General features: G+C 42.5%; 1 protein-coding gene across 1 annotated transcript in view; it reads left to right on the forward strand.

Moving 5' to 3' along the window:
- LOC147022196 (cartilage acidic protein 1-like) overlaps positions 1–26252 on the forward strand; it is a 211402-nt gene that overhangs the window by 89313 nt on the left and 95837 nt on the right. Inside the window, exons 5-6 of the mRNA XM_085890487.1 lie at positions 7454–7588; positions 8275–8423. Coding sequence (XP_085746613.1) covers positions 7454–7588; positions 8275–8423 — 284 coding nt within the window. The remainder of the gene's footprint in view (positions 1–7453; positions 7589–8274; positions 8424–26252) is intronic.

Below are 26252 nucleotides of genomic sequence, written 5' to 3' on the forward strand. Positions count from 1 at the left end.
AACATGGACCAACTTCTATCTTCTCATCCAAACTCTCTCTTCCTCATGTGGCGACTTCAATTGTCATCATGCCAGTTGGCTAGGTGTAGGTACCTCTCTCACCTGTCATGGCACCTCAGCAAAAGCTTTCTGTGACTCATTGGGATTGACTCAATTGGTCAACTTCCCTTCCTTCCTGTAATGTCCATCTTCTATTCCCCATGTTCCCTGTCCCATCCATCTCCCTTCCACAGATCTCCAAATGTCTCTGTTCCCCACTATTTTGTCCTTCCCACTCCCTCCCCTCCTGGCTCATGCCCCCCCCCCCTTTGATGTGCGTTGTGTGTTAGCTCTCATACGAGCCTCGACAAGGTATACGAAAAATAAAAATAAAATAAAAAAGTTCTTGATAGGGTTTGCCACCATTTGCTTGAGCACCAGCGTCCAGAGCAGTCAGGCTTTACACCAAAGTGGGTCAACGATTGACCGTATCCTTGCTCTTCGTGTCCTCACCGAACGCAGACGAGAGTTTCGGCAGGGGCTGCTTGCAGCCTATGTTGATCTCTGTAAAGCGTTCGTTTCAGTGAATCAGGATGCCCTCTGGAGGATTCTTGATCTTCATGGTGTGCCAACAAAACTGATCAATCTGATGTCTGAATTATATTCTGGTACTGAGAGTGCTTTGAGATGTTGTGGTGCCATCTCTGACTTATTTTCATTTGTAACTGGAGTTTGTCAGGGGTATGGACCGGCCACCACACTTTTCAGCACTTGTATGGTCTGGATTCTGGGGATGATGTCGGAGAGATCAAGCTGCAGTGCATCATTTAGGAATGTTAGGATCTCTGACCTTAATTTCGCAGATAATGCAGTCATGTTTGCAAAGACTCTGGATATCCTTTTAGGGGCCCTCAAGGTGCTGATATTGAAGAGTCAGAGCCACTGGGATTACGGATTTCCTGGGTCAAAACTAAAATGCAGGCTTTCATTGACATCTTGGATGCTGCTATCTTGTCTGTACCTGTTTGTGGTGAGGATGTTGAGGCTATGGAGAGATTCACTTACCTTGGTAGTGATATTCATGTCTCTGCTGGCTGTGAGCCAGAGGTCAATAATCATCTCGGTCGAGCCTGGGGAGTCATGGATTCACTGGATCATGAGGTGTGGTGTTGTCAGTACCTGTGCAGGAGGATGAAAGTCCGAGTCTTCAGGTCGTTGGTGCTTCCAGTCTTGCTCTACGGATGTGAGACTTGGAATCTGACCAGGGATTTGAGATGGAGATTTAATTTCTTTGGTACCAGGTCTCTTCGGAGAATCATTTGCTATCACTGGTCGGACTTTGTGTCCAACAACAACGAGTGGTTGCTGAGAGAGACTCAAATAAGATTTGTTACCTGCATAGTCCGTGAGTGTCCACTGCGGCTGTATGGACATGTGGCTCATCTTTCTGATGCTGATCTTGCTCACCAGATTCTCTCAGTGATGGAGCCTCATGGGTGGAGGAAGCCAATGGGTCATCCACGTGCCTCGTGGTTGCAGCAGATTGATCGGCATCTCAAGGAGATGGGGATGGGCCAGGCGTCTGCCTGGGGGATGTCCAGATGGAGGCCCCTGGTGTATCGGCGGAAGGTGGATGCAGTGACACGCTGCTCCAGTGCATTCTCTCATACCTGACCTGACCTGAGAGTCAGGTGGTTACAGGAAGAGGTGCATTCAGGACCCTGGCATTTTCTGCAAAGAGATAATACAATCAGCCTTCACATGAGCAGTGTCCATCATTACCCCATCTTTTGAGAGTGAAGAAACAGATTAGATGCTTGTACCCATAAACACACTACACCAACTGCCACCAAGTTTAAGTGAATGTTTCGAGACCTGTGAGTTCAGACCTCAGGTGGGCCTGATAAAACTCTGGCATGGTTAATAGCTTCACAAAGAGCATGCAGGTTCCCATCAGAGTTAGCTTTTCAGAATGAAAAGACAAGCTGCTTTCTGGCAATTTCCTCAAGATATGAATCACTAAATCAGCCAAGGATGTTAGGCAGGACATGAATCATAATACCAAGCACAGGATGTTGGGCTGGAGCTGTGAATGTAAGAACGGATGAAAAGGGGGAAGCATTTGCCAGCCCTAAGGGAAAAGCAGTACGGTTGAGTTATTGACAAATGCCTTGTAAATTGTGAGTCACTGACTTTCCATGCAGAGACAGAGACACAGAGACTCTTTCACTTTTATAAACCTTTATTAGACAAAGAATATTTTAATATTAGGCAACAAAATCGTAAATAATAAAGGAATAAGTACAAAAATGTAAAGGATACAACCAACACGTGATAAAAAAGAATATTCCAAATTGTTCAGAATTACTTTAAACAGCACATTTTAAAAACACCATTTCTGCTTAAAAGTTTTTAAATTATCTGTGCTTCGATAATAATACAACTCGCCATGCGAAGAGCTTTAAAAACAACTGGAACATTGCATGTTTAACTTTTACTTGCAAGGATCAGTTTTCGCTTTTCTTGTTTTATAAATTGCCAGTTTCCCTTTGGTTATTAAAACCAGAGAGTTGGTGTCAAAGCCACCCAATGCTTGCCTGTTTATACATTTATCGTTTTTAAAAGACTAGTCTAATAATATTTTTTATAACGCATTGCAGTGAAGTCTGATCCAAATAATTTTAAAGCAATATATGTATTTGTATATTGTAATCAGTAAACTCGTACACATATTAAATGAATGGCAAGCGTCTCGTATAAACAGGCGAGCATTGGGTGGCTTTGACACCATCTTCGGTTGAAATTAAAAAAATTGTTTTAAATCATTTGTTAATTTCAACTTCACTACATCAATCGCATACCCCAAAGGAACGTCCATGCCAAATATCAGCATCCTAGTGCACATATTAAATGAATGGCAAGCTTCTAAATAACTTGCACCAAAAACTTTAACATTTTCATGCTGATGCTGATGCTCGCACTCACGCCGGGGGTATCGCTATAGCTCTGTGTTCTTCGAACAGCCTTTATCGAATCAAGTGGAAAACCAAAAATAAAAATACAAAGGGGGGAAAAAAAACAAACATCTATAGCACAAGAACTGGAGTCAATCTTGCACAGTCTGGATAGGCATGATGTAGATCTTTAGCAGTTGCAGTTAAGTTAAGTACTGGTGGGACATGTAAGGCAGACTACTGTGGGTGAGAGGGAGATACTGGAGGGAATATCTCCCTCCATCTAGATCCAAATCTATCTTTGCACAAAGGAGGACAGTGGAGAGTGCTATAGAAGCAGGACAGGCTCTTTTTAGTAGCACAAGAAAGTAGAGGATGACAAGACCATAATTCCTAAATGAGGGGGCAAATAAATCTGCAGCTGAAGGAAAGCAGAGGAGCACATTGAAGGGTCAGTCCCATTAACAACTGAGTAAATCCCCAGCTTCTGAGGACACAAAGACCTTTGTGGAAAAGCTGGAAGACAGCTCCCACGGATTGCAAGCGGGCGATTGTGGCAATGTGTCCTGCCGAGTGCCACTTTTGGGCATCATTGTCTTGGAGGTCCCGTACACTATGTGAACCGGAATTCATGAAACGCTGCACAAAAGCACGTGATGGTGATATGTTGGGGAGGAGTGAATTGTAAAAGATGAGCTCGGGAAAAAAAATTGTTGACATTTTGATGCGGCATGTTTTGATGTATCACAAGAGGCTGCCAGGCTTCTCACTAGTCTTGATAGAAAAAGGACCAGTGGGTAGGCCTCTACATGCCACAGGCCTATAAGAAAACGTCCTTTGTTGAAACCAAGCATATCAACTTTATTAAGCAGATAGTTGGTAGTGGACTGCCATGGCAATGTCTCCTGAAAACTAACCCAATGGACAGCATTAATTTGGAATACCATGATACGGCTGACAATGTCGACAAGTCCATGCACATTGTCTACCAACGGGAGAGAAAGAACTTCAGGTTTAACCCAATGCTTTCCACTCCAGACAATGATAGACCAATATGTCAAGTTAAATTTCCAGGTACCTTGGTCGGTCATTCCCTGATGATCACCAGAAAGACAAATACATTAAAAAGGATATGGTCTGAGGAGGTAAGAGGAAGAGGAAGAGCAGGAATTTTTGGAGGAAGAAGCTGGAAATAATCACGTCAAGCAGAGAGTGGCAGTCACTCTGTGAAATTTCGGTTTTACTATCGACAAGCATGAGGGTCATGGAAGAGCATGATTGATCTGACAGGGGAGTAGCTGGGCAACAATTGGGCACAACCAGCAAGGGAATGAACAAACAGGGAAATAAATGAGAGAGAAGTGGAGGAAACACTGAAAGCAGAAAGAAAGAGGGCTCGGTTAGGAAAGGTCAATGGGGGTAATAAAGATCATGGATCAGGATGGGGGATGACATGAGATGGCAATGCACTGCCTGCTTGAAGGCTTAGAGGGAAGAGTGGTAATTAATGGCCTCTGGAAGGTGGTTCCGCATACAAGAAAAGAATGAAACAAAGGAATTGAGGTGTGCGTCAACCTGGATTTTTGCAAGTTTAATCAGGAAGGTGTTACGAGAAGTTTGTGTGCATCTTGGAGTTGCTGGTCAGAGGACTGAGAGAGCAGAGGGAGCAATGTTGGAGAATGGATGACAGAAAACAGGTGGATCACCAACCTGCCTGTGATGTGACAGAAACACGTACATTATCTCACAAAAGTGAGTACACCCCTCACAAATATGTAAATAATTCAGTGTAACTTTTTAAGCAGCTGTGCTGGAAGCAAAAGCTTAGAGTTGATGACAGAGTAGATATTCTGCAATATGTATGCTGACACAAAACTGCCATTCCATAAAAACAATGTGGCATATTACGAATATTTCTGAAAGAGGAAGCAACAAATGTGAGTACACCCCTGCTATTGTCTGCACAAGAAATAAGTCAAGCATGGTAAAACAGCTTCCATTTTCATAATTTTCTGCATATTTAAGTCAGTGTTAAAGGAACATATATGCACCAAACAATACACACAATGTCCATAGAGCTGCAACCTCCCTGGTATGTTAAAAGTGAAGAAGTGTACTCAATGCAGTAATTGTCTATCTGCTTGCTGAAGAAATAATTGCATTGGAAATACTGTACCAATCGCCATTGAGAAAGCAGCATGGCTCCTCATGGTAAAGAGCTCTCGAAAGATGTCAAAGATCGAATCGTTGCCCTACATAAAGATGGCCAAGGATACAAGAAGATCAGTGCTTCTTTGAAAGTAACACCGTAGCCAAGGTCATCCAGAGGTTCTCCAAGAAGCGTACAACAATGAGTTGTGCTTGCCAGGGCAGACCAGCAAAAATGACTACACGTACTGTTCGCCAAGTTCAGAATCTAGTCCTCCAAAACAGACGACAAAGTGCCGCCAAGATTGCTGAAGAGATTTCTACAGCTTCTGGCCAGTCTGTTAGTGCGCAAACCATGCGTCGCACACTCCATCGTATCGGGTTGCATGGACGTCGCCCAAGGCGTAAGACTCTCCTGAAGCAGAGCCACAAGAAAGCTCGCAAACAGTTTGCTGAAGCACATCAATCCAAGCTCCTGGACTACTGGCAACATGTCCTCTGGTCTGATGAAACGAAGATCAATTTGTTTGGATCTGATGGAGTGCAGCGTGTCTGGCGGCGACCTGGGGAACAGTACCAAGACAAGTGCATTATCCCTACTGTCAAGCATGGTGGTGGTAGTGTCATGGTTTGGGGATGCATGAGTGCTGCCGGTACTGGAGAGCTCAAGTTCATCGAGGGAAACATGGATTCTACGATGTACTGTGACATCCTGAAGGAGAAGATGTTACCCTCCCTGCGAAAACTTGGTAGAGGAGCTGTATTTCAGCACGATAACGATCCGAAGCATTGTTCCAAGCAGACAACTGCCTTTCTGAAGAAGTCGAAGGTCAATGTGTTGGAGTGGCCAAGCATGTCACCTGATCTAAACTCAATAGAACACCTGTGGGGCATCCTGAAATGTAAGGTTGAGGGACGAAAGGTGTCCAACATCACGCAACTTCGAGAAGTCATTGCAGAGGAGTGGAACAGGATCCCAGCAAAGACATGTGGGACACTGGTCAACTCCATACCGAGTAGAATAGCTGCTGTGCTCAAAAACAATGGTGGACATACAAAATACTGAAAACAATAACGCTTCAATGTGAGAAAGTACATAGGGTGTACTCACTTTTGTTGCCCCCCCCCCTTTTCACAGATATACCCAGTATACCACATTGTTTCCACAGAATAAATGTTTGGGGCCTGTAGATGTATGACAGAATGTCTACTCCATCATTTCTTTGAGTCTTGTGTTTATAATACATCTAAGTAAAAACTTACAACAAAATATGTACATTTTTGTAAAGGGTGTCCTCACTTTTGTGAGATAGTGCAAGTGATTCGGCCTCATCACAGGAGATTCCACTGATGTGGAGAGCTTTAGATTCTACAGAAACCAGGAGAGACAGATGTGATGCTGGGACACCAGTTCCTAGGGGAGAGCAGTACTTCATTGAGCTATTGACAAAGGCCTTATACACTGTGAGTAGCTCTGATTTTCCAAGGAAATGATTGGATCAACAGAGGATACCCAGTCTGCACCTGGCTTTAGAGGCCAGCTTTGCAATACAGTTAACTGATTTGGTAAGGTCTGAATGTCAAAAGACGAGAGTTGTTTGAGAACTGATGCCAAGCAACCTGAATTGGTGAAAGTTAAAGTCACTGCAGATGAAGACAAGAGCCGGGGTGGGAGTATTTAAGTGAGTTGAAGTTAGCTGACTCGCTCCAATCGTGCTACCCTTCGCATCCTACTGCTTCAAGGGAATACAGCGGTGTCTGATTTTCCCACTGAAATCATATGTTGCGCCTCGTCTAATCATAACAATCTACACATCATTGGAGTTCATGTCACAGATCATTTTACTGCATCAATAAAGTAGGCATGCATAAATAAAGTTGTAAGTTTGTGAGAATGAGTCTTGCTCTTCCATCCTACACATACCTCATGAACTAATGCAGTTAATTTTATGATTTTTTTCACCTGTTTTTGGTTGTCTTCCTGAAGCTGCCCAGTAACAGATGATCCCCTTCAGTTAATGTTACATCAAGTTGATAACTTACCAACATTCACCAAACATGTAAAACCTTTCTTCAGTATGTTAACTAAGCAAGACATCATCATTACACAGAATCACAAAATTCAACCAGGCTATGCAATTGTCAAAGTATTCTTTTTATGGTTTCACTTTTGTAAAAGGGGTGAGAGGGGAGCAAGATAGGAGCTCAGAATATATAGATTACAACTGTGAGTTTGCACTCACTTTCAAAGAGATCTGGTAATTTCTCAACAGATCTGATATAAATTAATTGATGGGTTCCATTAAATCCCATGAGAAATTTGCAATTCAATTTTCCATACTTTTTTATGGTTTTGATCCTAATTCTTACAGGTGGTCGAGGCGTCACAGTGGGTCCAATTGTGAACTCAAACATTTCTGATATCTTCTGTGACAATGAACACGGGCCAAACTTCCTGTTCAGAAACAATGGTGATGGGACCTTCATGGACGTCGCAATCAGTACAGGTAAAGATCCAATGACATTCAGAAAGTTGAGTTTGCCGATGATGTAGAAATGATTATTCTAACAATTGATTGATGGAAATTGGCACAATTTAAAAATGCAACTGTGATCATTCTAACAAAAAGTAACTTGCCCAAAGGAACTGACCCAAAAGCATCGTTACATCAAACGAATGTTGCTGCCTGTCATTGTTAGAAGCAGATATCATCCCTGAACTCGATACGACGCTCGATGCTATCGCAATGGCATTGCTGGCCAGTTCACAAGCATATGGACAGCGATATGGTGACATGAAAACATTGTTGGCAGGGATGTAATTGCAGTCAAATTGTTGCCATGGAGTTGTTGAGAAACACATCGGGCTGATCAATAGGAGGATGGATCGTAAGCAGTGGAAGACTCCAGATATCTAACAATTGGCCATTTCAGCACTTTTGTTTGAGAGACAAATTTAGACTGATGAAGCACATATATCGCTCAAATTAAGTAAATAAGGAATTGTAATCAATTGCAGATGATCACTGAACTAAATTAATGAATGTTGGATTAATTAATTTGCTGCTCAGGCTCCATTTTGCTGAACAGAAGGCACTCGTGGACTTTATGTTTTGATGTGACATGCTAGTGTTTATCTTGGAGTGCAGGAGAGTTTTGGGGTTCATCTGTTCATCAGTGTTTCTTACATCAGGTGTTGCGGATGCAGCGGAGCATGGGCGAGGTGTGGCTCTCGCGGATTTCAACCGTGATGGAAAAGTGGATATTGTGTATGGAAATTGGAACGGTCCTCATCGCCTCTTCATACAGAGTGAGGATAAGCGTCGAGGAATGAAATTTAAGGTAACTTTGAAAACATCTACCACTCTTTTCTTCATCTACAGTAAGTAGGTATATCAAAATAATTTGATAAAATTATGGTCCACTTGAATTGGGTCTTCAAAAGCCTTTTTGAATGAATGTCGGGTCTTCAACCGCCTCGTGGAAAACATTTACTCCACTAATTTTACCTTCATTACAGCTATGGGGTGCACATGCGAATAGGCTTGCCCACACAGTGTCCTTCCATAAGAATATGATGTGCATGTTTCTGTTTCCTTGGATGTTGCTTTGATTAACATAAAATGTATTTTATCTGGTAATGAAGGAAGCTGAAGAGGAATGATGGAAGGTGATGGGTATGGTGGTTGTCTAGTAGTTAGCACACTGGACTAGCATACCAGACGTTTGCCCTAAAATGAAGCTGAAGTCGTATTAACGATTTGAATTTTAAGCTTTTTGAAACTAAAGGAACCCTTGTCACTATTGTATTGTTCACAAAAATCCAGCAAGCTCATTGTGATTAATGAACTTCAGGAAGGGGGTCATTTGCCAGTTGCACCTGGTCTGGTTTCCATCTCGCACCAGTCTCCACTGCCGTTGATCTGTTTTTCCTTGAAGGCAAGCATGGGGACTAAAATGCTTCTTAAGAAAAGGAAGCAATGACCTAATCCCCCCCCCCCACTGCCCACCCTCCAAATAATCATACTGTCACAATAATCAAATGTTTCCAAAGTAAAAACTCCACCACACAACTTGCAATAAATTCCTGGTCTTTGTTGCTTTGAGAAATTAGCAGTTGACCTTCTCTTTCAACTGCTGCCTCTGTGATGACAGTGTCATTGCTGTTGTCTTTGCAAGAACTTTAAAAAAACTTTCACCAAGCAATGATGAATGAACTGAAATTATAATGCACAGTATGTTTGAAGTGAAGATAATGCATCTGAAGAAAGATATTGTTACGGGTTGGGGGGTTGCCAGATCACGAGGGGAGCACTCGGACCCGTTTCCCAGCCGGTGACCCTGAAGCCGACGAGCTGCAGATAACTCCGTGGCATGACGGGTTGCTAGGCAACCACAGATGCCATTCGAGATGCTAAACTTAGGCAGGGTCCAGCGGCTAACTCCGCTTTACCTTTCCAGCAAATTAATCACCCAGATGGGGAGCCGTGCTCTCAACTCCCCACTGCTGTCAATCAAAACGGCCAAGCGCTCCCGTAAGTGGGACTTTGGCTAATCACTAACCATAACAGAACGGTGTGGCAGAGCTCCCTGTCTCTAGAACACACTATTGTCAAATCAGTGGAGAAAATATGATTGGGCAGTTTGGAAACGGTTTATTAAGATCAAAAGGACACATATTTACATGGAAAGAGTTCACAAAAGAAAGATCTTACCGCTTAAGCACATCATCCCACTTAATCAGTCATCCTCGCATGCTTCTACACATGGAGGTGCCTCATACACTCCGAGAAATGAGATTAGGAAGGGTGATGGACAGAGAGAAGAAGAAGACTGGGCATGTTGGCGACCCCTCACCCATCCGACATAAGCCTTCTGGCTTATTCCAATGTGAAACAGGGAGGGAGTGAGAGGAGAGGGGACAATGATGTGGTGCACCAAGTGGAAAGAAGTGCGGGTATATATTTGTGGTGTGATAAAGTAAAAATTGTGACTGCAAGTCGGTAACCCAGCCCTGATCTGGTCGAGGTTGTAATCATTGAATACTCCTTGTGCATTCCAAGTGAACGAATTAGAAGTAGGGATTGTGTGAGTTAGTGCGTCAGCTGGCCTTTTCAAGGAAACTCCGTGACTCGTAAACTCACTGCACCGTAGAACCAACCCGTTTATTCTCAGAGACACCGCCTGACTCCTTGACTTTCCCAGGACACATACAAGATCCCGAGTCCTGGAATTCTCATGCTTATAAAGTTCCTCGGGTAGACGTGGTTCTGGGGCCCACCCCTTGAGCATGGCTTGAGCTTTGGCAGTGCCATCTCCCCATTGGTGCATTCCTGTCACCATGCTGTGCTCATTGGCCAAGTCCATGGTTCAGCAATGAAGCTCATGACCAGGCTCGCCGATCTGTGATGCTTTTGTCTGCTGTTGCTTGCTTGTTGATGAGATTCGCACTCCCGGTCCGATTCATGATGTGCTTTATGATGCGCTTGCTTGTATTTGTAGTGAGTTGCAAAGCGTGTGTGGATGTGCTGCAAAGTGGTGCAGAGGGAGATAGAGAGATTGAAAGAGATGTGGAGTGGGATAAGGAGATGTGGAGAAAGATAAGGAGAGAGGGGATTGAGGAAGAGAATATTGTTGTTGTTTTTTTTTTTTAATCTTCCTCAATAATTTTAGACTTTGTCAGATGTAGATTACAGCAGTTGGGTCTTCCTCTCATCTCATAACAGGAATTGTGTATCACAAGATAATCTATGAAAGAAAGGAGCAAAGCACATTCATCTTGGAATGCCTCTTCTGCTTCCACATGAGGACAGTGTTTCAGGATGACAAACTAATATTGATGTTGTTTGTCTAATAGAAAACTAGAAGAGCACTCAATAGGGCGCGTTCCTCCACCACGCAATGTCTGATCCACGAGAACATATCGCGCCCAATACATTTTTGAAATATCATGCTATATATCGTTTTTGAACCTATTACTCAATGGTGAAGTTAAAAAATTCAATAATTCCCATATCCAGATCCAGTTTCGGATCTTCACCAAAGTGGATCAATTCGTCCTCGTCACACACCCAATATGTCCACCAAGTTTCTTCCGAATCCGTCCACAACTTTTTGAGATATCGTGTTATATATCGTTTTTGGCCCAATCTCTCAATGGTGAAGGATCACTTTAAAAATTGTCGTCGTCGGATTCCGATCTTCACCAACCTGTCCACCAAATTTCATCTGGATCCGTCCACAACTTTTTGAGATATCCTGCACATACAAACAAACAAACAGAAAGAGGTGAAAACATAACTTCCTTCACCTTCGGTGGTGGAGGTAACCAGAACAGCACTGGTCGAGCACATACCTCTGGCAGGCTAAACAGTTTACGTTTTTGATCCCACTGATAGGCTGGATCTGCATCCGGACCTGAAATATAATCGAATCGGCTTGTTCTTGTCACCTACCCAACTCATCCACCAAGTTTTGTCACAACCTGACCACAACTGTGAAATATCGTACTCTATCTCGTTTTTGACCCAACCCTATCTCTCAATAGCACCAATCGCGCACAGCCTTTTTGGCTGCTGGTTGCATCATTGGTTAGGGGTGCGGCTATGCCACTGATGCAGTGCCCCTATTACTAGTGCTCATTTTGCCTGGTGGTGCTCTGGTGCTCACTGGTGCTCATTTTGCCGACCTTGGAAGGATGACAGGCTGTGTCAACCCCCTGGTGTTAATTCAGTGGCCGACAGGGCTCAAACTCAGGACCCTAGGATCTCAAGCTGCCACCCTAAACGTGAAGCCAATGCCAGGCTTTCTCTCAATGGTGAAGAATTACTTCAATTTTTTTTTTGATATTCTCTAATCTGGATTCAGATCCAGATCTGGATCTTCACTGAGATTGAATCATTCTGTCCTTGTCACACACCCAACCTGTCCATCAACTATCCTCCAAATTCGTCAATAACTTTTTGACACATCCTGCTATATATTGTTCTTGGTCCCATCTCTCAATGGTGAAGAATCACTTTAAAAATTCTCAGATCCGAATTCGGATCTTCACCAAAATCGAATCAATTCGGTCTCGTCACACTCCCAACCTGTCCACCAAGTTTTGTCTGAATTTGTCCTTTGCATTTTGAGAAAGCCTGCTCACAGCCAGCCAAACAGACAGACAGGGCTGAAAACATAACCTCCATCCACCTTTGGTGGCAAAGGTAATTATAAGTGATGGTTTATTTTTCACCTTTTGTGACCAGCTCAGTGACCTGACCTTCCTCTAATGAGGCATCTGTTCAAGTAAATTGTGAACTTTCTTTCCATATAGCAGGGTCTATGAAATCTGTATGCACTGTGACTATTTTCATATGCTGCCACATCCAAATTAGAATTATGTAACATGAATGCCTGACTGTATAAGCAATTTGATTGTGTTGAAAGGCTAATAATTGGCTCCGTTCTTTGATATATTTTTTTTTGATTGTTGTTGTTAGTTGTGGTGGTGTTCGGAGAGGCCCAGAAATTGCATTTTGTTGCACAAAACAAAAGTTGAAACATTATTGATAATTTATTCGAAGACGATATTTTTCTTCTTCATAACTCAAAACAAGTTTTGAATCCATCAACGTCTCTGCCGAGGAATATGAGCAATAAGGCATTGCCTTGAATAGCCTGTCTTATTCCATTATGCAAGCAATCCGTCATGCCTGCATTGCAGGGAATACCTTTTCTGCCGCAACGTGTTGTTTAATATTTTTTTTTTCTTTATACATCATCTCAGATTCCCAGCCATCAATATTGATGCATTGTGTCTGCAAGATTACATTCCATCAAGTGAAATTGCAGGTCAGAGTTCACTTGGGAGCAGTTAAAAGCAAGTAGTGTATGTGACTCGTGTGCTGGCAGTGCAAGGTATATCACACAAGCGATGTTTCTGATTTGTAGAGAGCAAATAAAATGAAATATTTGGTACGTATTATTTCATGTTTGCTTCCTGAGCATTATACAATGACATACAGTTGGAACTTCAACACTGAAGGAGGTTATTTGGCCCATCTTGATCTGCAATTTATCAACATCACATTAATTATATCCATCAGTTTATTGACTATGCCTGGTGTTGGCTTAATGGTTAGGGTGGTGGGCTTGGGATCTGAGGATCCTCAGTTCAAATCTCCTCTTGGCTGTTGAATTAATACCAGGTGGGGTTGACTCTGCCTGTCGTCCTTCTGAGGTCGGCAAAATGAGTGCCAGCATGCTGGTATCCTGTGTCAGAGTGGCGATCTGTCCAGATTGTACTGAACAGTAGGGAGAACAGTAGGGCAGGTACAGGGACATCACCAGGGTGTTTGTTGTGGAGGGTGTATATTGTGTGGTGAGGGATTAACAAAACACTGATTGGCACATTCACGTTAATACCATGTACCTTCCACCCATTACCGAATCAATCCTCTGGAAATGTATTTTTCTTGCGTCATTTGTGAACCTTTTTAAAAAAAAAAACTTTTCCATGTAACTTGGCAAACATTTGTTGCTACATTAACTATTTTATTCAAAAATAATCGACAGTTCAAATTTCCGAATGTGCCTTGTGCTTAACAGTCAAAATCAAAATTGCATTTTCATATTTCTTGGCCATGTCTAATCTTATCTGAAACATTTTGTCAGGTGCCACCTTTCATATAGGAAGATGCCTCATAGTCGCAAAAAATGCATTGCACGAACATTTATTATCTTGTCGCATCAGGAATTGAACAGATATTTATTTTATTGTACAATTTTGCACAAATATGGGTTAAAATATGATTTGCATACAAACGTGTTTTTCATGTTCATCACAATGCCCGATAAATATGTTTTCTATATTAGTGGCCACATATAAGGCACACGTTTGTGGGGTTTTTTATCACCAGTAAATACTGCTGGGAACGTGACTCAATGAAGAAAGAATCTGAGCTGTAATTTTTGTGAGATTCGAATGGGTTTTCTTGAAGAAGAAAAAAATTCACTTCCTGTTTTAAGTCAAGATTTCTTTATAGATGACATTATTGATATGGAGCTTCTTGTCCTAACCATAAAATGCCAAGATTTATATTTTGTTGATGTCACCAACTTGATTTTTAGCTGAGTAGCACGGACCATGACCGAAGAAGTCTGATCTTTTGCGTATGGCAGCTTGACTGCCGGGAAGCTATCATTTTGTTGGGGTGAAACTATGCTGCCGATTCTGTGCCCCAATACCACTACTCTTGTACTCATTTTGCTGACCTCGGAAGGAAGACAGGCTGAGTCAACCCGACATGGTGTTAATTCAGCGTCCAACGGGGCTCAAACTCAGGACCCGAAGATCCCAAGCCAGCGACCCAAACCGCTAAGCCAACACCAGGCTCAGAAGTCTGATGATATGAAAACACAAACCTTGCAAAGTGTTTGTCCATGTGACCCATTGACTGCCTTTTTGAGGCATGGCTATTGAAACGATTTAAACTTCGATCTGTATCATTTCAAAATAATAATAATAGCCGTACCTACCCGTTGTATCACTGACAATAAGTGAGACATGCTATTATTATTATTATTATTATTATTATTATTAAATCCCAGAAAGATGGGCTTTTAAAAAAGGGAATCCTTATGATTAAACAAACACAAAATTTTGTTTGAAGTAAATCGATTATTGGCTTTCCAACCAAGGAAATCGATTATTATCCTTCCAACGGACCATTTTTATGATTGTACGACAGCAGGATGTGCCATAGAAAATGCTTCCTCTTCAAATGATGGACGCATGGACGCGACTCGTTTTATTATAAATAGTGACATACGTTCCCTCCGGGAGTGAAAGAAACTGTCAATGCCCAATTTGTCTGGCAGGAGTCGGTGGTGAAAAGACTTGCACAATTCTCCATATCCAGGCGAAGATGACAAATCTCAGTTTTTTCCAGAAGGGTGGGGAGATTTTTTTTGTGCCCATGACCTGACCCTGAGTACCACGAGCATGTGTACAAATTCGGGTAGAGACTGACCCAGCCTTTTTCGATTTGATATTGATCAGACATACAGAGACATGCCTTTCTTAAAGCAGAGTCGAGTCTCATGGAGGAGCGAGAACATCAAACGAATCGCTGCACAACAGAACAAGATGAACAGCAGGTGAGAAGGACAAAATAGAGAGAGACTTTGAAGATGATGGATGCGAGTAAGATACGGGATTTTAGTAGGATGATTGACATCGTTGAGCTGGGTTTTTGTTTTGTTTTGTTGAGCTGTGGCATCATAATGAATGCAAAGGAAACCGTGTTGCTGAGATTCATAAAACTCACTGGAAAACATAGAGAAACTTTATCAGTGAATCCCAAGGGAATGAAACACAGCTGTTTACTTGCCTTCTTCATCACCAGTAAAGCCAGGCAAGCTGTTTTGTTAGCACGTGTTGTCGGACTTTTATGTTTTTCTTCAACAATAAATTATTTATTTTGACGTTTCAAAGTGAATAACCGAGGTGTACGTTGAAACTCGCGTATCCTATGTTTTAGCAACATTGACCACGTTAGATTGAAACTGATGGGAGGGGTAAAGGTGAAATAACCATCTTGCGTCGTCTTTGAAGTACTGCATAATCTACCTTACGTATTGCCTGATTCAATCAGTCATTTCGTTCACATTAATTTGGCAAGGATCATTGACAAAGATAAAAGTCTTTTCAGTCCCCTAACGATGTTATGGACAGCAATTAAATTGAAAGTACTCAAAAAAAAATAGTGACAGCCACGGTATAACAAGCAGTATTAATCATGAGCGCTGTGGACTGTACATATCGCTGAGGCTGAACACAGAAATAAATTGGGAGTGGGCGTTTCGTCAACTAGTCCTTATTGGAGGGGGTGGAGGGGGGAGTTGTGGGGCAAAATGAGAATGTGGAGCTCTGCTGAATTGAAAGATGCGTGCCAGGTCCATAAACAGTTGTTTATTTTCTCTATATTGGTAGAGCGGTGATTATCCGCCGTGCACAAGGTGGTGTTATCTACAAAAATTATGTAACATTTTTCCATGTATGAAGAAAAAAGTCATTGATGAACGGGATTGGTCCCACAATACTACCTCAGGGAATGCCAGTCACAATTTAGAGCATGAGAATGAATGCCATCTAACGCACTGTGGAGGAAATAAACTGCTTATAGACATGGAGGAAATATGATAGGCAGTCCAACATGGGGCCCTGGGTAGTATTAACTGACAGCTCAAAAAGCATGGCGGTGTACCAGATGGTATGGAATGCTCAGGAGGTATCCAATGAGACATCCCTGCCCTCATTTAAGAGACTCATGTCATCCATCTACTACTGAGATAATAGAAGTAAAAATCCAGGGTGGAATCACCCAACCAAAACCCAGAATAGTGGAAATCAGGAGTGGAGAAGAAATCAGTCTTGAGTTATGTGGCAATTATCAGTTGCGTTACTTTGCTATCATGATGGAATCTATCGTTGAAAGATACCTTTCTAGCAAGTGGGGTGACTGATAACTTGGGACCATTCTTGTAAAATGGAGTAACATATTATAACTGTCCATGATAAAGGGATGTGTCGCTCAAACAAAGACCTGGGAAAAAGAAGAGAAAAAGGAGGAGACAAGGTAGAGCAATAAGTTTTGAGAGTTAACGCAGCTCTACTACTGTCAGTCATATTAGCTACAGAGACATCAGTGGTGCTTAGAAAGTTGTTCACATTAGCAGGAGGGAAAGTCAGTACGTTTGTGAGCTGTAAAATGTAGATTACACACAGGTATATGGTATATACTGTCATACCATAATGAATCCTCATGGAGATATACAAGTATCCTTAAGAATAAAAACAAAAGTCTGGGAAAACTCCTAGTGTTCTCCAACTGTCTGCTCACCCCACACCCCGTCCCCCTTCTTCATGCTGATACAATATCTGACTGTCAATGTTCACAGCTTTCACAATCAGATATTGTACCAGGAGTTGATCATCAGGAGTCTATTCATAAAGTCTGATACTTATATCCGAGTTGATCATCTAAAATCCCTGTGGGTCAATATATTGCATGTTTTGATACTCGAAGCTGGCATAAATACCCTCGCTGAAGGATTTAGAGAGGGTATTGTATTTGAGTCCGTTTGGTACTTGGCAATTTATTTATTTATTTTTTTGACATGTTGATCGCCTTCGTTTGTTTGTGTCCCTTCGTACCATCATTGGGGTACCCTTAGGCAACATGCAAAATTTGGTTGGATTTGGTTCAAGTATTTTTTTAAGCCTATCTGTTCTTGCATACGGCAGCTTGGCTGCCAGGTAGCGATCACTTATTGGAGTACAGTTGTGCTACTGATGCTGTGCCCCTCCACCACGACACTGCTACTCATTTCACCAACCTCAGAAGGATAACAGGCTGAGTCAACCCTACTTGGTGTTAATTCAGCAGCCAACAGGACTTGAACTCAGGACCCAAGGATCCCAAGCCAACTACCCCAACCACAAAGCCAACACCAGGCTTTAAGCACATATATAAACAAAGAAATAAATGGAAGGAAACTAGGTGGAGCACACACCACCGCCACATAATGCCTGATCCACGAGAACTTATCGGGCCCAATACATTTTTGAAATATCATGCTATTCAGTATTACATCGTTTTTAGCCCGATCTCTCAACTGTGAAGAAACACTTTGAAATTAAATAATTATCGTATCCAGATACGGATTCGGATCTTCACCAAAATGGAATAAGTTCGTCCTTGCGACGCATTCAACTTGTCCACCAAGTTTCGTCCGAATCCGTCCACAACTTTTTGAGATATCGTGCTCTATATCATTTTAGGCCTATCTCTCAATGGTGAAATATCACTTTAAAAATTCTAGTCGTTGGATCAGGATCTTCAACAAAATCTAATCAGTTCGTCCTTGTCACACACGGAACATGTCCACAACATTTCAGCCTGATCCATCCACAACTTCTTGAGATATCCTGTACTCAAACAGAAAAACAAACAGACAGACAAACAGACAGAAAGAGGTAAAAACATAACCTCCTTCACCTTTGGTGACGGAGGTAAATATACAAATTCACTTTTTATAGTATCGTTGAATAAGCAAGATTTTTGTTTTTTAATAATTTTAATTTTTTTACATTTTTTGATGTTTTATTCTTAATACTGTGCCTATGTTACTTAATTATTTGTCATCAGATCAGGTCAGGTATGGGAGCATGCGCTGGAGCAGTGCGTCGCTGCATCCACTTTCCGCCGGTACTCCAGGGGCTTCCGTCTTGCCAACCCCCAGGCAAATGCCTGGCCCATCCCCATCTCCTTGAGATGCTGATAAACCTGCAACCACGAGGAATGTGGTCGGCCCATTGGTCTCCTCCACTCACGAGGCTCCCTCGCTAAGAGAATGTGGTGAGCAGGATCAGCGTTGGGAAAAGGAGCCACATGTCCATACAGCTGCAGCTGATGCTCACGGACTATGCAGGTAACACATCTCATTTGAGTCTCTCTCAGCAACTGCTCATTGGACACAAAGTCTGACCAGCGATAGCCAAGGATTACCGAAGAGACCTGGTACCAAAGGAATTAGGTCTCCATTTCAGATCCCTGATCAGAGTCAAAGTCTCATATCCATAGAGTAAGACTGGAAGCACCAAGGACCTGAAGACTTGGACTTTTGTCCTCCTGCACAGGTACCTGCAGCACCACACTCCATAATCCAGTGAATCCATGACTCCCCAGGCCCGACCCAGATGTCTGTTTACTTCTGGCTCACAGCCAGCAGAGACAAAAATATCACTGCCAAGGTAAGTGAATCTCTCCTGACCTCAACATCCTCACCACAAACAAGCACAGACAGGTCAGCAGCGTCCAAGATGTCATTGAAAGCCTGGATCTTAGTTTTGACCCAGGAAACCCATAAACCCAGTGGCTCTGATTTTCATTCAGCACCTCGAGGGCCCCCAAAACGATATCTAGAGTTTCCGCAAAGATGACTGCGAAATCAAGGTCAGAGATCTTGACATTCACAAATGATGCACCACAGCTTGATCCTCCGACATCATCCCCAGAATCCAGACCATACAGGTGCTGAAAAGTGTGGGGGGCAGTACACACCCCTGACAAACTCCAGTAACAACTGGAAATAAGTCAGAGGTGGTATCATGACATCTCACAGCACTCAATACCAGAGTGTAGTTCAGACATCAGATTGATCAGTTTTGGTGGCACCCCACGAAGACCAAGAATCCTCCAGAGGGCATCCCAATTCACCGAATAAAACACTTTACAGAGATCACAATAGACTGCAAGCATCCCCTGCCGAAACTCTCATCTGCGTTCATTGAGGAGCAAGGATACGGTCAATCGTTGCCCTCTTTGGTGTAAAGACTGACTGCTCAAGCAGATGGTGGCGAACCCTATCAAGAATTATCTGAGCAAAGAACTTTCCCAGCACTGAGAGCAGCATCTCCCCCTCGGTAGTTGTTGCAGTCTTGGCGATCACCCTTCCCTTTCCAGAGAGGGACAACAAGGCCTCTCTTCCAGTCAGTTGGGATGATGCCTCTTTTCCAGGCAGAGCACAGAACTGCATGCAATGCCATGAGTACAGCATTTCCACCAACCTTGAGAAGTTCAACATGGATGCCACAGATCCGAGGAGCTTTACCACATTTCAACTGGTTCACCGCAGTCTGTGGTTCCACAAATGAAGGTGGACCACAGTAGATTGGAGGGTCAGCAATAGGTATTGTAACACCACTGACATCCAACTCGACAGCTGGTGGATCAGCCTGGTACAGCCGCTCAAATAACCGGCCAAGCGGGCCTTCACTTCAGACTCCTCTGTCAAGAGCCCACCACCCTCCGCTCTAACTGCAGTGCACCGAGGGGTGGGCTTGGAGGAACGCAATAAATGAATTGCTCTGCAAGCAGGATGAGAATCACTTGACCACAGGTGATGCTCTACCCCCTCACAGATTCCTTGCACTTTGGCCTCCTTGTCCACCCATAGCGCACGTACAGTTTTTATGCGTCAGCTCCCTGAACAGCTCAGCTCTGCCATTCAGCTTGGCCCTGTGATTCTGTTCAATTTTATCCAGTGTCCCTTGAGAGACAAAATTCTTCTTCAACAATGGTACGTTTCCAAGACATCCACTGGCAACAATGGCAACTGGCAAGAGAACGCCAATATCTCGACCGCGTGGCATAGGGTTATTTTTTCTAGATCCAATGTACCTAAGTAACCACACGGTCTCGGCTACCGGGGATCCACGCCCTCGGAACGCCTGGCCGAACCTGATTCACTCTACCGGCAGTGGTAAAATTACATCTACCCCCTACCACTCTGCCACCTACCTTTCCGCTCAGATGCAGTCGAGCAGGCCTGCCCAGGACGTCCCGGCTACAATGGGCCGATTACCTGGGATAAAAACACGGCTAAACGCAGATCCGAACCATGATGGACCAATGCAAGAAGGGAAGGAAATGAACTGGGGACATTTCTGTGATGCTTTGTGTCTTCATTTTCTGTAAATAAGTCAAGACTTCACGTGAATATGCAAGGAAGGAATATTTACAATGATCCAAAAACACTTATTCAGTTCAGTTCTAAGATGGGCCCACACACAGACACACACACAAATGAAAATAAACCCAGAGTTCTTTATTGGACTCTCGCAGCTGAGGAGAGAGACGAGCTGGGGGTCAGAGTCCAGCTCGGTACCTGACCGTCGGAGGAAGGGGGTGCTCCGTGGTGCGGCACCTGACAATGGTCATTGGTTTGGTCCCCAGTCGCACGTGTGGGACTCGTTCCTGGCGGAGCGCAGGTGGTGAATAGCGGGGTCCACGGAGGGGGGTCAGGGTCGCTCTTTCCTTTCCTTGTAGAGAGCCAGCAGGGACACGTTTGGCGCCCTCACGACCTTCTGCTCCACCCTCCGCTTCAAAAGAACTGCACGCTCAACAACAACCCTCAGAGCCCTATCCAAAACCTTGTCAGAAACCCGTGGAGAACTTCCTCCAAGACCCTTCTTCCTCACTCGACTCTCAACCACCACAACCCTGTCAAAAACCTCAGAACAACCTTTGTAACAACAACCTGCCTCAGAGAGTGCTCGGGAATTTATGGACCTCCCTCAACGGGGTGGGGCTCACTCGAACAGACGTCACTCCCCGCCCTGATTGGACAGGCTCCTATGGGTTCGCCCTTTCTGGGCGGGGTTTTGTCTCCCGACGGGAAACCCCACCCACTCTTCCACGCGCGTTCATACTTGTCGAGCAACAGTATCAATGTTACAAAGGTCGTCATGAAAGAGTTACAACGTTTGTGGAAGCCGAGAAACTGGAACAGCGAGATTCCGCCTCCGCACGTCAGGGTGCGAGAAGGCAGCCGGTTGGCGGTGGATCGTGACAGGGGATGGGATGGTTATTAGATGTCTTGTTAGATGTTAAAAGATGTTAGACCTAATTAAAAGAAATCGCAACGCACGCCTTTGATTCTCCCACTAGACAAAAGGAAGAAGATCTGACTACACACATACTTGACGACATAACTGACTCTTGGGACATCTGTATGTTGAATGCTCATGGTTTCCAGATCCGTAACAATATATGAGGAATGGTTTCAACAGATAAATTCTGCCAATGGGTTGAGTGAGAAAGCTCAACATGCGAAACCAAATGTGCGGTAGCCATTTCTTGTGGAAATTCTTACTGTTTTATACAGGTATCGAGACTCATTTCGAGGAGTTGAAAAAAAATAAAAAATAAAAATTCCAGTGGTGATGCTATGAAGAAGAAATAACAAATTCCTCATTAAAATGTGCAAATAACATGAAGAGTGGTAACTGTAGAAGGCACAAACGTTTTTGGGGGTTTTTTTCATTCTTTTTGTTGTAAAAATCACAATGGCTGTAGTCTGATGCTTGAAACAGATGGGGCTTTTATCTGGCAATATGAAAACTTGGTCCGAGATCTTCTAATGCCCTTTCAAATGAGAAGGTCAAGATACAAGTACCGACAGTGTGCAACAAGATCCACTACCATTATACGCTAATTGAAGTGGTCGCACCTGTTCTTTGAGATGAAATGAATTCGTTTGTTTTGTGTGCAGATGCTAATTTGGAATCAAAAAAATTTTTTTTTGTCACATATAAGTATAGTGCTGCATTTGGAAATGGCAAACAAAAGACAATATAAAATGCCAAACACCACTTACATACTCAACTACAATGCACATGTAGAGTGCACTATTTTAATACAGGTATTATTTGGGTAATTGGGTTTTGTGAGTTTTCACATTTCAAAAAAATAATGCCAAAATTGATTGGGCTTCTCAATTTAATCATTATTATTATTATTATTATTATTATTATTATTATTATTATTATTATTATGTTTAATATACATGCCTCAGGCTCGTGGAAGAGCTACAACACAAAACAAAATCAGAACACAACACAACACAGGAACAGCAGAAGAAAGGGGAAAACAGCAAGAGCTGGGCAGAGAGAGAAAGTTGACAAAGATGGACAAACAAGGGATGCAGGTAACGACCAGGGCTAATGATGAACGCAAAGTGTGGACAATATGGATACATAAGCAAAATTTTGGGAGGGTGCGGGGTGTTTTAACGGGTGTCGAAAAGATCACGATTTTGGATGGGGGATGACGAGATGGTGGTGAACAGCTGTCATGAAGACCTGAAGGGAAGAATGAGATTGAAGAGAGTATGGAAGGTGGTTCCACAGGCAGGAAAAAAAGAGAGGAATAAATGAGTGGAGGATTTAGGCAGTTATACTAGGAGTAGGTTGCTGGTGGACTGCATGCATCTTGCAGATACCTGGCTGGTGGGGTTGGGGGTGGGGGGGGCGGAGGGAACAAAGCATGGGAAGGGCAGATGGTGCAAGTCCAGAAACGAGGCAGAAGAAAAAGGAAAGACCACTGACCTGTCAGCGATGGCGAAGTGATGGGCCCATAGACTCTGCTTCATCACAAGAGATTCCAATGATGTTCAAGGTCTTTGCTTCCACAGTGTCAACCTGAGTAAGATGTGAGGCAAGGGACCAGCCGAAGGGGAGAGCAGTACTTCATTGAGCTGTGGATGAAAGCGTTGCAGGTGGATAGGAGCTCAGGTGTGCCAAGGAAGGATTTTGCATGATGGGGGATGCCCAGTTGGTGGCTGGCTTTGGAGGCTTTGAAATGTGGCTTGCCAAAGAGGGACATGGCTGAGACCCAAGAGTTTGAGTGAATGAACCCCTTTGAGAGATTTGATGAGAAAGTATATGGAAGGCTTTGTGATATGACGGGAGAGAAAGGGAGAGAAAGGAAAAGAGAAAGAGAAAGAGAGAGATTTCTCAGGGTTGAAAAACATGTTCCAAGTGTTTGACCAAGTTTGTGATTTTGTAAAGATCTAAGGAGAGGGAAGAGGCTGCTGCCTGTCTGTCAGAAGGATGAGAGATGTCACGGCAGAGAGTGGAGTCATTAGCAAAGAGATAGAGAGGAGTTTCCAGAGTCAGTGAGATCATTGATGAAGATTAGGAATAATATGGGGCCTAGATCACTGCCTTGAGTTACTCCAGCTTTGACAGGGAGAGGAAAAGAAAGGGTTGCATTGAGAGCCACACGTTCGCTATGAGAGTGGAGGAAGTCAATAATCCAAGATTGGAGTTGGCCATGGATTCCATCGGCAGGCAGTTTGGAGAGCAAGGCAGGATGTCAGAGTGTATCAAAAGCTCGAAGTATGTCCAGAGAGACGGACCTAATCTAATGTCTGACATTGAGGGCCTCCATCCATTGTTGGGGAAGTAGAAGCAGCATGTCCAAGGTAGAGTGACCAGGTCTGAATCCGAATTGATGATCTGAGATGAGGTTGTTGGAGAAAAGGAATGATTTGATATCAACTGCGATGATAGATTCCATGACCTTGCTGATGATTGGAAGAAAGCTAATTGGTCTGTAGTTGGGGACGATCCATTTTTGCACCTTCTTATGTAATGCTGTGATGTTGGCTGATTTCCAAGCAGATGGAAGATGACCTACGGTAAATGGCAGGTGAAAAGTGCAGAAAGAGGAAGTGCAAGAGCAGCAGAGAAGGTTTTTAGGCCACGTGAGCTGATGCTGTCTGGCCCAGTTGCCAGAGTCAAGGATTGCCTGAAACAACTTTTCAGGTGCAAAAGACACTGAATGGAAAGGGAGCATACACCATCGACAGTCTTAACAAGTCGCATTGAAATGAACTTGAAAATGAAAACAACAATTGAAATGAAATCAAATATACTATGATTAATACCACCTCGTGAACAGACACAAATATTCCAAACTTATTGTTGTTTAGACTGGGGAACGTTTTTGACCCATGTCTTTCAGGACCTGGTTGATCAAGCCCAACGTTTGACTGAAGGTGGCATGGTTTTGGAAATTGATCACTGTGTCGTAGCTATTTCACATAACCTTCGCCAAAGATCTTTAATGTCACCCAAGGACAAGTCTCAACAAAGGACCAGTGCCTTAACATCAATCTAATGGATAGTGGATACACTGATCCTTTGCCCTGCATGCAAAAAAAACCAGCGTGAGGGTTTATCATTAGATTAGGATTCAAACCCAGGCAAGAAGGGTTAAAGGTGAGTATACATACCTCCAACCTATTCCTTCAGCTCCAAATTCCCAAAAGTGTGTGTATATATATATATATATATATATATATATATATATATATATATATATATATATATATATATATATATATATATATATATGTATGTGTGTGTATATATATATATATATATTTATATATATATATATATATATATATATATATATATATATATATATATATATATATATATATATATATATATATATATATGCAGAGTAAATGTTGGTCTCTCCAACTCCAACGTATTACCGACTCGTTGGAACACGATATCTTGGGGTAGATTTAAAACAACACTTTCTAAAATTATCAATTTGTTCCTAAAATGTTTCACAAAGTCACTCACCTTCCACACAATGCAGCTGAATACATACATACACATATATATATATATATATATATATATATATATATATATATATATATATATATGTATATATATGTATATATATATATATATATTTATATGTATATATGCATATATATATGTATATATATATATATGCATATATATATATTTATATGTATATATGCATATATATGAATATATATATATATATATATATTTATATGTATATATGCATATATATGAATATATATATATATATATATATATATATATATATATATATATATATTTATATGTATATATGCATATATATGTATGTATATATATATATTTATATGTATATATGCATATATATATATATATGTATATATATTTATATGTATATATGCATATATATATATATATATATATTTATGTATATATGCATATATATATATATATATATATATATATATATATATATATATATATATATATATATATATATATATATGCTGACCCCAATGATAATCGAGGTAACACCGGTCAACGAGCGTATTATGAGATTAAGGATTCGTCACTCCTTAGGTGTCATTTCCCTGGTCTCTGTTTATGCTCCGACTGAGGCGAGTGATCTCACCGTGAAGGATGCATTCTACGCCACACTCGAGTCTGTGGTTGATCAGTGCCCCAGACGAGATACACTTCTAGTCTTGGGGGATTTCAATGCATCGACTGGAACTGATAGGGACGGTTATGAGGTGTGTGTTGGTCCCCATGGGTCAGGAACTATGAACCAGAATGGCACTAAGTTCCTTGCCTTTGCAAGAAGTCATGGACTTAGGGTGGCTGGTTCATGGTTTCAGCGCCCACAAGCTCATCGCTGGACTTGGTATTCCAACGCTGGCGGTGTGGCAAAGGAGATTGACCATGTCCTCATTGACGGTCGTTGGAGGATGATCCAGAACTGCAGGGTCTACCGGAGTGCTCAGTTCCTCAATACTGACCACAGGCTTGTTGTAGCAACTCTAAAGCTGCACCTTAAATCCTGGAGAATGGTACCATCCCAGCCGAGGCTGGATGTTGCCAAGCTCAGGGATGAGAGAGTAGCTGAGAAGTTTGCGAACAGGCTGAGTGGACACTTGGGGGGTCTGGGTACTTTGGGGGGTCCTGAAGAGTTGTGGAGCGCCTTCAAG

The sequence above is a fragment of the Eptatretus burgeri genome, chromosome 8 (genome assembly GCF_056783735.1).
Source record: "Eptatretus burgeri isolate ZD-2024b chromosome 8, Ebu_testis_v1, whole genome shotgun sequence".
Lineage (NCBI taxonomy): Eukaryota > Metazoa > Chordata > Myxini > Myxiniformes > Myxinidae > Eptatretus > Eptatretus burgeri.